Source organism: Ictalurus punctatus, chromosome 15, assembly GCF_001660625.3.
Source record: "Ictalurus punctatus breed USDA103 chromosome 15, Coco_2.0, whole genome shotgun sequence".
Classification (NCBI taxonomy): Eukaryota; Metazoa; Chordata; class Actinopteri; order Siluriformes; family Ictaluridae; genus Ictalurus; species Ictalurus punctatus.
Window position 1 is genome coordinate 19187266 of NC_030430.2, and position 12538 is coordinate 19199803.

General features: G+C 37.3%; 1 protein-coding gene across 1 annotated transcript; it reads left to right on the top strand.

Annotated features, from left to right (window-relative positions):
* Window positions 1-3972: 3972 nt before the first annotated feature.
* Window positions 3973-12273, top strand: slc25a33 (solute carrier family 25 member 33). Its single transcript, XM_017487290.3, has 7 exons — window positions 3973-4144; window positions 7057-7230; window positions 9065-9142; window positions 9800-9900; window positions 10343-10409; window positions 11004-11284; window positions 11554-12273. The coding sequence occupies exons 1-7, from the start codon at window positions 4104-4106 to the stop codon at window positions 11754-11756; spliced, it is 945 nt and encodes a 314-aa protein (XP_017342779.1). The 5' UTR covers window positions 3973-4103; the 3' UTR covers window positions 11757-12273.
* The last annotated feature ends 265 nt before the right edge of the window (window positions 12274-12538 follow it).

Below are 12538 nucleotides of genomic sequence, written 5' to 3' on the forward strand. Positions count from 1 at the left end.
GGCCTAAACTAGCACTTTCACTAAATTTACCCACATTCAATAGAATTAGTAATTAAATTTACTACATTTATTTACTTTAAAACAAGCTAGATTTAGTATTTCTTACTTTAGTAGTAGTTTCTTTAGTTATTATCACAAATGTACTATGTTAATATGTAGTGTCTAGAAATGAAAAAGGCACTACAGGGACTAATTGAAATTAACCATTAATTTAATGTTCAGTTCCAAAGTCTGATTTGCCAGTTCAGTCATATCACTGCCATATTCATTATAATTAAGATATTTTTCAAATGAATAATAAAACAAATGACTTATTAGGTTCTGATCTTAATGACAGGATATAATATAAACAGCTGAATAATCGTGCAAAAATGCTTCATATGGTTCTACTGCACAGAAAGTATTTTCACCTGGAACACTCATTAGGCATATGCTCTGAGTTACATGTGAAATTTCTACAAATGTCAGAAGATGCTGGACATCTTTGCAAGCCAGTATACCATAGGCAGCAACACTCATGCAAAAAAAGTGCAGTGATTGTCTGAGACAGCCTTAAATGTATGGAGTGGAATGTGTTTAAGGCAGAAGTACTTAGGTGTCTAGTTAATGAGTATCCTGATGCCTTCAAATCTGAACACCTTAAGATATACAAAAGAGCCTGAAGGGCCTAGTGAAGAGGCTATCAGAGGGGTGACAAGGGATTATAAATACAGACTTGAATCACAATGTAGAGCCAGTGATTCATGGTATCTGAGAAACAGCCTTCAGTCTCTCACCTCTTACAAACTTCATTCCAAAGGTGCAATAACAACTGATGCTTCACTGCCTAATTGCAGCTAAAGATAAGACTCTGATGATCATTATCACAAACACAGTGACTGGCTGGGTCTGTGTTATCTATGTTATATAGTGCTATACTTACCAAATAAATCATTAGTGTGACAGAAGGATTTATTTACATTACATTACATTACATTTATTCATTTAGCAGATGTTTTTATCCAAAGCGACTTACAAATGAGAAAATACAAGCAAAGCGATATATCAAACAGAGAACAATACAAGTAGTGCTACCACAGATCCGTTAATTGAGTTCCAGAAGAATCAAAGTGCGCAGAGTAGAGGTGTGAGTGCCAGAGTAAAAAAATTGATTTAGAATTTTTTTATTTGAAATAATTTTATTTTCCTTATGGAAAAATCACATCCATTTCACAGGGAAACTGTAGAAAAAAAGAGTATACAATGTAACATCAATACACGGGTGAGTCAAATGAAAATTTAAATGTGTGACATAATTTAGAGAAGCAGTACATTAAATGTGTAGTTGCAAAAGTAAAAATGTACATTGTTGTCAATAGCCCCTTCTACTGGTAACTAAAATCTGATACACTTTTGTGAGGCCTATTTGCAATAAACAATGCAAATTTAAAAAATGCAACAACAAAAAAAATAATAATTTGACCAGCCCTTGTATGTGGTCGTGTGAAAATTTAATATGTGAAAATAAATTAGAAATTGCACATGAAAAACAAAACACATGCACTGTCTATGATAAGAATTTTTCCAACATGAGATTTTAGTTCAATTCAAATTTTATTTTCTGATATCTGGTTGTAATTGGAACTCTGTTTGTTTTTGGACAAACTAAGTGAAGTTCACCAGCAGTTACAAATTCAAATAAAGCTCAATTTCAGATCATTCTCTGTCAGCCACAGCCTTATCACACTTCATGACCTCATGCAGTTAAGAGGTTTTGCCAATTCTAATTCATTTAGGAGAAAAAAAACATATATACTGCATTAATGACAACGTCAGCAGGATTATGAGGCGTAGTATAATATATGTTGAAAATCTTGTCAACATGTAATGGCTGGCTCTGCTTATCCTGTGTATTATTATTATTATTATTACATTTAACACACCTATTATCACCTGGCATGATCTCATGAAATGCATCCATCAGTCAAACGTTGTCATTTGAGGGACAATAAGCATTCCGGTTCGCGTGCAAAAGTTATTGAGCAACTATGTACTGTTTGTTTGTTTTTTTTAAAACTTGGAGTTCAATTGCTTTTCTTTGAGCCAAATGCAGCAGGTGGAACATGGAAGCTCACTGATTATAACCTGTCAAGACTTCATTCACCACATAAACGCTTCAATTTATTTTATACGCTTCAAGAGAATTTTAGAATACAAAAGATTATGTCTATCTTGTCATTACTGTATTAGAAAGATAATTATTATAAGTCTGTTGTCTGGTATTTGTTTGGGAATATTGGACAAATAACAGAATTGTTGAAAGCATTAACCAGGAATTAGACAGACTACATTTTCTAGTAAGATTTATATACATGAGACCATATCCATTATAATATCCGTATAATATCCATTATATCCATGAGTATAATGGAAATTTTCCAAATTATGATCCAAACACATGTCATATGAATATCATGTGAATTGTTTTGTCATGCATGTTGTCTCTGTTTTACCCAACTTGTTCATCATTCACTTGTTAGTCAGTAGGTATTGTGTAACAAAAATACAATGCGAAAGAAATCATAAAAATATTTTATTTTATTTAAAATCACAAATGCTGAATGAAATAATGCGTATTATCTCCAGCACATTCTACTGTTTAAACCCGGGGGGTATCTTAAACATTGAAAGGCTGTCCCTTATAACACATTTTGGCAAGCTTGCACATTTCAGACTAACATACCCATCAGTTCATGGTTCTTGAATGTGGAAAGTTATTTATCTCAGGTTTCATCCCTCCCTCTGGCTCACACCCCCTTTCCCTATAGGCTGCTTTCTTGACCCTTCACTCTCCGTCCAACTCTGCATGCCTTAATTACTGCTGATGGTATTACACACTTGTCTTATCACATGCACTAGAGACCAGGCAGGAATTTCCAGTTTAGTGGATCTTCTATGGTAGTTTGAATAGTTAAAATGAGCATGAAAGAAATATCCAAATATAGGTAAAAGCAACCTTAGTACTTACTTAGTACAAAAAATGGTTAAAAAAACAAACAAGCAAAAACAATCTCAACTAAAGGAACATCTCTACTATAATATCTAGTACTATTAAATAAAATAAATACATTGACAATATGTACCTCCAGGGTTGGGGCTTCGAATCCTGCCTCTGCCCTGTATGTGCAGAGATTGCTTGTTCTCCGTGTGCTTCGGGGTTTCCTCCGGGTTCTCTGGTTTCCTCCTCCAGTCTAAAGACATGTGCCTTAGGCTGACTGGCATTTCCAAATTGTCCATAGTGTGTGAATAGGTGTGTGACGGTGTGTGTGATTGTGCTTTGCAATGGGTTGGCACCATGTCCAGGGTGTCCCACGACTTGTACCCAGAGTTCCCTTGGGTAGGCTCCAGTCTCCCCCCGTGACCCTGTGTAGGATAAGAGGTACAGAAAATGGATGGATGGACACTGACAATATGTGAAATGTGTAATATGTAATACATATATTATGTGTAATATATGATATGTAATATGTATATGTAAAAATATAAAAATATAATAATAAAAAGAGGTGGTGGGGGGGGTTCCGTTGGAGTTTCCACTACTATAAGATTGCAAAACTTAACCATAGAAGGTATTTCGTAGCTGCAGCACATGACACTACACGGTACAGTTCCTCGTTTATTCGAAATGTCAGGACAAATATACAGACCACAGTCGTCAGACTGGATTTCTCTGGTCGCGTCATGAACAACACCCCCGCCTCGCCCATTCAAATCAACGGCTTTCTATTTGTATGAGCTGATCACGAGCGACCCAGCCTCCCTGACGTCACAACGTCGAGTTCAAAAATTCTGTCTTACCGCCCTACTTAGGCACACTACTTATATGAGGAAATAATGGCTTATATAGCGCACTCGATATTGTGTAGACTGCCGTTTGAGACGCAGCCTAACACCCAACCAGATTCTGCGCGTAGCGCTCGAGCACTATAAAGTAGCCGGCCCGGCTGGTTGTGGCTGGTTTAGAGACTCGTCTGTCGTCTGTTTTTTTCTTTTCTTTTCTTTTCTTTTCTTTTCTTTTCTAGATTAACGTTTAAAAACTTCGAGGTGTATGATGACAATTTGAAATGGCGCAGAAAGACACGTCATTACATCTCTTCGCCGGGGGGTGAGTTAATCTTTTTTTCTGCTTTTCTGTCGTTTAAAGTGGTATGTATGGTGTGTTACTTTTCGGCTAGCTGGCGGTGTCGGGCTGAGCAGGTGCTCTCAAGTGGACTCGGAGAAACTTTATTGAATGTGGTTAACTAACCAGTGGAAATATGCCGTGTCATTTTGCTAATATGGATATTGTAATAATATTTCAAACGTTTCGTTGTTCCACAGCAAGCGAAATGGCAAATGACATTGAGGTTTCAGGTCGCCAGTTAAAGCGCGCTAGCTCACAGCTGTCGCTGGCTAAGATACTCTCACACCATGTCCGGGTTAGCATGTCGAGTCACAAGCTGAAGATGTTCCTGATATTCGTGCTATGGAAAGAAATGACATTGTCGTTAAATAGATGTGATTTAATCAGGAATTAAAGTCAGTTGGGAAGATTGTACAATGTAGGTGAACCTGTACAGTATAGAGGTAGCTAGTGAGGTTATTAATATGTAGAGATGCATGTAGCTGTCCTGCCTCATCTGTCTTTACTGTATACTCCATTTTTAATATATGTAAACTCTGTATATATAAATAAATATATATACTGTTTATTCACTTCCATATATATATATATATATATATATATATATATATATATATATATATATATATATATATATATATGAATATGAATGAGAGAGCGTGTGAGTGTAAAATGTACACACTGGTATACCTCAGTTGTCATGTGTGTGTATATATAAAATATATGCATGTATGTTTGTGTATAATATAACATCTTAATTGTTCTTTAGACCAAGCTGTTGTATACCTGTGTGTATATTTTTATGCTGTGTTTAACATTACTTTGCCATCATTTCTGTTTTCCTTCATGGCTTTACAGTGGTAAACAGGTTGCATTCACTCTTTCATCATACTTTCTCTTCTGTCCCAAAGTCTTCACTGGTATTGATTCAGTAGATATATAATCTCTGGGTATGAAACACTCTGCTGATCCCAGGTCAATCCCCGTGGAGCTGCCTGGCAAAAACAGGATCGGTAACCACGGCTACCAGGCCTTACGTCAGCTCTTTCAGCTGGAATGTTTTTGTTTTAACTGTTCCTCATTTGGTTGTAATTTTGTAAGGAAATTTGCATGAGAACTCTTCAATCTCTGTTTTTCAACCAGTTCTTCTTGCATCTGCTGTATAAGTCTGAAGTTTTTAAAGTGAGAGGAAGTGGAGATCGAATCATTTGTGATCAATCTTACATGATTGCATTACTGTATCTGTAATGTATATTAAATGTAAGCAATGTTTATGCCAAGCAATTGGCATATTTAGACATGGATATTGGACATCATTTTATGTCTTAAGTAGTTCCTCATTAACTGAATATATGGTTGTTTATGGTGGCATATTGTGAGATTAGAGATGATGATGATGATGATTTGAACCAAATTTTCTTTTATCACTCTAAGTTTTTGGATACTGTGTTGACGTGTCCCGGTGGGTGTTTGTAATGCTGCTCTATGAAACTATTAAAAAGGAGCACAACTAATGCATCAGTGGCATTTAGGTGAATTATGTAACCACCTTCGTGACTTTTTTTTGTGTGTCTTAATATATTTGCATACATGGCGCTGTGTGCTGGTTGTCCTGAGGCTAAAATCTGCTCTGTGTGTTATACAAGTGTGTGTGTGCCCTGACGTGCCTCTTCTGGCTGTGCCAGAAAGCTATTTTAAAGCATTTGGTTTTATTAGGGCATAGCCTAATGGGTTATTGCTACTGCACTTATCTGTTGGATCGAATGTGTAGCTTTGCGTTTCTTCATAGTTAATAATAAGCCTTTAATCTTGTCTTGTGCCTGAAATAATTTGTTCCTCTCAGACAGATTTGTTTAATCAGTCCTTCATAAGTCCAGTACAAATCTGTGACAAGTTCATGATGGCTTAAATGTCTGTGATTAAGGGTATTGTTTTGTATATCGGTGTGTGTGTGTGTGTGTGTGTGTGTAATATCATTGATGCATCTCCTATACATACAGTATCTTATCTGTAGAAACATGGTGTAAGCTTTGTGTTGTGACAAATTGATTTGATTTTAATTAGGTCGTATTGGTCATGTCACTTTCTGGATTCCTCGTAACATTTCTTGACCCGATGGATCCCAGAAGCATGTATGGTTTTTAAATGCAGCAAGTTGGGATGATCCAGTTGCATTTAATTGTGTTGTAAATACAGTACATAATACAGCCAATTTAGAGCCTTTGAATAGCTCAAAACAGCGTACACTCCCTATCAGTGTTGTAGATGGCTATCGTATGATGCCTTTATATTTAAGCTAAAGTTCATTTAATCCATAAAGTTGTACGTCAGTCATGTGAACTGTGCCCCGATAAGATGATGCAAACATATTGAAAATCATGTAGCTTGTTTGTGTAAACTAAATTTTTCTTCATTCCCTTTCAGTTTTACATTCAGTTGTTTTCTACCTGCTAAGGTTCTACTTTTAATTTTGGTTAGACGAGGCTGTTATTGTTTGTGTATGATAAAATTGCCTGCAGATCATTTTGTCAGTTTTGATCAGCAGGCGCATGATCGATACTACCTGCGTCATTTTTTTTTTGTCATTTTGCAAGGGTTCAGTTTGTTCACCCTGACCTGTGTAACTCTCTAAACAGCAGTGTTTTTTAACGTGTGCCAGAATGTGGACTGGCTGCCAAACCACAGTTGTTTGCGACATACTTTTGAGGCATCAGGCAATTATCATGAGGCAATTAATTCATTCATCTTACCTTCTTCAGTAGTAATAAGAAGAAAGCATTGTTTATTGGTCTTATAACCAATAACTATTTATTTCCTTATCATGATGGTGTAAACTGTGTATTTATTTATTTTTAAGTGACGTGTTAAACGTGTCCTTTTTGTATATTTTGCAGATGTGGTGGTACAGTGGGTGCCATCGTGACCTGCCCACTAGAGGTGTTGAAGACGAGGCTACAATCATCAGGTTTCACGTTCAGACCGGTGTTTCAGGTGCAGCTTGGTACTGTCAACGGAGCTGGTGTTATTAGACCAGGACCAGTAACGCCTAGCCTCCTGCAGGTCCTACGGTAAGCTGGAGCTTTTTAACACTACAACAGTCGTCAACATGGATGTGGCTTTGCATTCATATACAGGTTGTCCAAAAAGTCAAATGGGAATATGTTGAGCAAAAGCTGCAGAGACATGAGGCAGTGGCTGAGAACGTGCATAGCACATAAGGGTGAACATTTGAAGCATATGTTGTAAATAATAAATACAAAATGTATATGTATATGTAATTTTAGGTTTCCTGATTTTTGGACACCCTGTAGAATTAGCTGTGTAGTTGATATACTGCCTACATTTGTCAGAGAGATCTGTACATTGTTATTTATTTTGCACCATCAACAGAATTACAATCCAAGCATTCAACCGTGCAATAAAAGATTAAAGGAATTACTGAAGGACCCCAGAGCAGCTTTCTGCAGTCTTCAAATAGTGACCTTCAGTTAGCTCACGAAAACAATACATTAACATGTGCATTATATTAGAGCATACTCTATTGGTTTAAAAAAAAAAAGAAGAAGAAGAAAGACTTTTTAATTTGTATAGCAGCTTTTATATGGCTGCTCTGTTATGTAAGAGGTCAGTGATCAGTTCAACAAACAGCACTCAAGTGTAACCTCGAGTACTTTGCTACCAGATTGTCGCAGTGTTCTATAAAAGCTGACGAGGGACTAGATAGTGTGCGTCTGTGTCCTTTTCTGGGAGGTCAGCCATTGCACACGAGGAGGCCTGGTGAATGCTCTGAGAAAACTGTGCAGTCACATGGTATCTCTGCTGTGGATCATATTACTCCTAGCCAGCACAGGCTTCTTCTGCCTGAGTTCAGGACGTCTGATTTCCTTTCCTGCGTGTTGTGCCTTATCTAGTTGTGCCTTATGTTTTATTTTATTTATTTTTTTAAATGAGGATAAGACTATGATGAGTATTTTTTTTTTTTTTTTTTTTTTTTTTTGTGGTCTTCCAATTCCAGGAAACAGGCTGTGTTATTAGATGATGAATTTGGCTTCCTTGTGTTTTGTTCCCTGTTTAAGTTTGATAGTGTTCTGGGTAAAATGTGATTCATGGGGAACATCGGGTGTGAGGTATTTGTAATGGGCTTTGTCAAGATTTCATTGTTCAGCCAGATGAGTAGTTTACTTACAGGGTTTGTTTACTAAAATGCTAACATTCTTGTTTTTCTGTCAGTTTCTCATCCGTACGCTATAATATGGATTAGTAATCCTATTCTTGGAGGCCATTCAGAGTTTAGAGGTTTTGTTGCTCCCAGTACATCTGATGTACTTACAGGGTGCTGGACCAGATGCATTTGGAGTTGGAGTGTTGAGAGTTGTGAACCATGGTGTGCATGGGGTGGGGGTTTTGAACCTGGCCACGTTAAAACGTTTCCTGTTCTCGTTCAGCCATTAACTTCTCAATGTAATTAAATAGAGGTTTTCCAAGAAGCACCATTCAAACATCCTGCCTCATTACACTGCCCTCAGCAATATTGAATTTCAAGCTATTAACTTGGATTAATACAAGGCATGGTGTGGACACATGCATATGGTGGCCTGTAAAGATTTAGATCTACAATGATTACGTATTGAACAAGGATGACCGAGTTCATGTTTACTCAAGGACTAGATGATTAACTTTTACTGACAATGGGATCAACCATGAAATGAGTTTGCAATGAAAAAGTGCTGAGTGCCAAGTAGTACTGTTTCTACCAAACCATGAATAATCTGCAATTACATTCACTAAATTCCAAACATTGACCTGTCCGTGTCATCGGATCTCACTGAACCGGGGTTGTGTGCTCTTAGTTTTCTTAAGTATGTCCTTGTTTTTGTTTTTTGTTTTTTTTTGCTCGACCAGGTCAATTTTGGAAAAAGAAGGACCAAGTTCGCTGTTCCGAGGACTGGGTCCAAATCTAGTTGGAGTTGCACCATCAAGGTAAAAAGTAAATCCAGTTCTAACTAACTGAACGTAGTGCAGTATAAGCTTCTTGTCCTGTAGTGTTAAATGGCTTTGTTCTAATTCATTTATAGAGCTATATATAAGTAACAGGACAATCTGAGAATTAAGTGTGTACACTAGCAAGTAATGTTTAACATGAATTATTTTTTTCATTTGAAGATAAATAAATAAAATGTAATTGCAGGAAGGCATTTTTTTGCTGCAAAGCTGTCAGTTAAGGACATGTGTATTAACTATTAATAGTGCAAACTTGGAACTTCTTGCTAATATGAAACATGGGTAAATAAACAAACACTCGGATACTGAGGGTATTTATTTATTTTTTGCTCTATTGATAACCAAACCACAGAACCTCAGTGATAATTGTGAATAGAGGATGAAATCTCCAGCTGCTTGTTCCTCCAGTAGCAGCAATCCATCTCAGCTTGTTTTTGAAGTGCAGGAAAGAAAACAACCAGTTCTGAACACTGCAGACATTGAAGTCTGTGTGAATAAACTTGGCAGGCGTTCAGCAGCCTTTCTTCTTATAATGAAAGAGCTCTTTAGCTATGCGGGCTGTAAGAGTGCACGGATGTTGTGTTCCCCTTGCTTTATCTGAAATGTGTTTTTTGTTCCCCCCACTATGTTTTTCAGGGCAATATATTTTGCAGCCTACTCCAAGTCAAAAGACACCTTCAATGGCATCTTTGTGCCCAACAGTGGAGCAGTGCACATGTCTTCAGCCGGGTTTGCAGGTGAGACACTCGGAGTTGGTACACTTAAGGGGGACCAAACTATAGCCGCCACGTCTATGAATTATTAGCAGCGATAGTTTGCCTGTTATTATGAAAGTTCATTGGTTAATCACTAGGTGTCGCCATTGTGTTTAACCGAATATAATCTGATCTCTGGATATTCTCCTATTTGCAGTTTTAAACCCATGTGCAGATTAACGTTAATTGCATGAGATTTAAGGTATACAAGGTTGCACATGTTTTAAAGTAACGAAAAATACAGCAAAATATGCAGCAGATTTCAGACAGTATTTTTTGTCTTTTAATAAACTCTCATTTTATTAAACACCATTAAAGCGTACAGGTAAAAGTGTTTGAAAAAACTGTCATTGTGTGTTTAAGGTTAACATCCTTTTTTTTTTTTTTTTTTTTTTTTTTTTTTTTTTTTTTTTTCCCCCCCCAGCGTTTGTAACAAACTCCTTGATGAACCCCATCTGGATGGTCAAAACTAGAATGCAGCTTGAAAAGAAGTAGGTTGATTTTCACCAATTCTTCACCAGACATTTGTAGGACAGGCTGTACCCATTATACTGCTTGGCACTTTAATCCGTGCATGTGTTACGTGCACTTTTCGAGGGTGTATAGAAGTCATTAAACAGGATCCTGCTGTTATTTCACTGTCGCAGTAATGAGCATGTGACCTTGAAGGCCTGCAGTATAAATATCCATCTCACTGTGCCAGCTTAAATAGCTCGAGATATATTTATGCCTGCATGGACTAGTGCAGCCTTGCGGGTCACAAGAGAAAAGTATCTTTTTAAAAAAAATTTTTTTTTAAAATAAATGTTCTAAATATAGTCCTGTAATGAAAAGGCTTACCTACTCTACGCCTCCTAAACGTTGCAAAACTAATGTACAATCAGGGAAAAAAAAAAAAACCAACAAGGCAAAATTTCCCCCTCTGCTACACCTAATCTAGTCAACTTGAATACTATAAATCATTCGGGAACTGCAGCCCATTTCACAGTTAGCTGCATCACACAGTCCAAACCTCCATTATAGGTTCTTAATCTAGTTTAAAATGGTTCTGTAGTGAATTTCCTAATGAACTGCTTTTCTTTCAGGATGCGAGGAGAGAAGAAGATGAACGCATTGCAGTGTGCACGCTATGTATACAGGACCGAAGGTGTACGGGGCTTTTACCGGGGCCTCACTGCGTCGTATGCTGGAATATCTGAGACCATGATCTGCTTCCTCATCTACGAGACTCTGAAGAAGCGCCTAGCAGAGAGTCAACTCATGTCTGCCAACAGCGACGGAGAAAAAAGAGCCTCGGACTTCCTGAGCCTTATGTTAGCAGCTGCTTTTGCCAAAGGCTGTGCCTCCTGCATAGCATATCCACATGGTATGGGACTCTCCTAAATTTCTGTCTGTAAAAGAATCGCACAGCTAACAAGCACTGAAAAAATGGGCATATTTTTTTTATACAGCATAAGGGTCATTTCAACAATGTGGAATATATGGTGCTTAGTATGCTGACTTGCAAGTGACCCTTGTGCTTTGTTACTGTACTGTCTCTTATCACACTTCCTACATTCAGCAATTTTTGTTGTTGTAATGCATCAGTGCTTTTCTGCTGTGATCTGACACTGTCTTTTTCTTGTCTCCCCTCAGAGGTCATTCGGACAAGGCTGAGAGAAGAAGGCAGCAAATATAAATACTTTTTCCAAACGGCCCGCCTAGTGGCAGTGGAGGAGGGCTATGCTGCTTTTTATAGAGGACTCATTCCACAGCTCATTAGGCAAATTCCCAACACCGCTATTGTGCTCTCCACCTATGAGTTCATTGTCTACCTGCTGGGACAACCCTCCAAATAAAGCCCAGTATAACTTGCACAAAGAGACTTTTGGACCTGCAATTAAAGTTGGAGAAAATAAAACCTGTTGCGAGACCTGTTGTTTGCCTGAGGATACAGTAGGATGCAGGTTCTTCGTCAGAATCCAAAGACTTTAAAGAGGGGGGGAAAGATTTTTTTTATATTTTTATTTGGATATATACATTCTACTAGATGTAACAATTTTGATTTTACGTTTATCCCACAGCCTGACTGACACTTTTTTTAATTTAACTGCTCTGTGAGATATTAATATGGTACACGTGTATGGTTTAGAGCCAAGTGTTAATATTGCATCACTGTACAGAAAGAGGTCATCCTAAAGCACATAGTGATATTAAGTTAACTAAATTATTCTTATTTTATTTTTTTGTTGTAGTTTTTAATTTCATTCATGGTTCTGTCCAGTCTGTTATGTTACCTAGCCAAAGACGCTGAAGCTGAACTCTGCATTGGATCCTGTTATACTGAATGGGAAGGATGCTGATACATGAAGGAGAGCTCTTTGGCAAATACTGTATAACTGCGATGTTGCAGTAGTTTTGTTCATGTTCATCATGTAGTGATCTTGGTTGTTAATGTCTATTTACTGTTCTGTTTGTGATGGTAAGTTGGTATTTTACAGAAAACGGAAAAACAGTGGTTCAATAAAATGATTGCTGAACAGAAATAATTTTCTTTTAGTTGTGTTTGAAACATTTGTGATCGTTTTTACTTTCAAAGTCAATGTTAGGACAGCATATAATTTATATTCTGCACTATAGT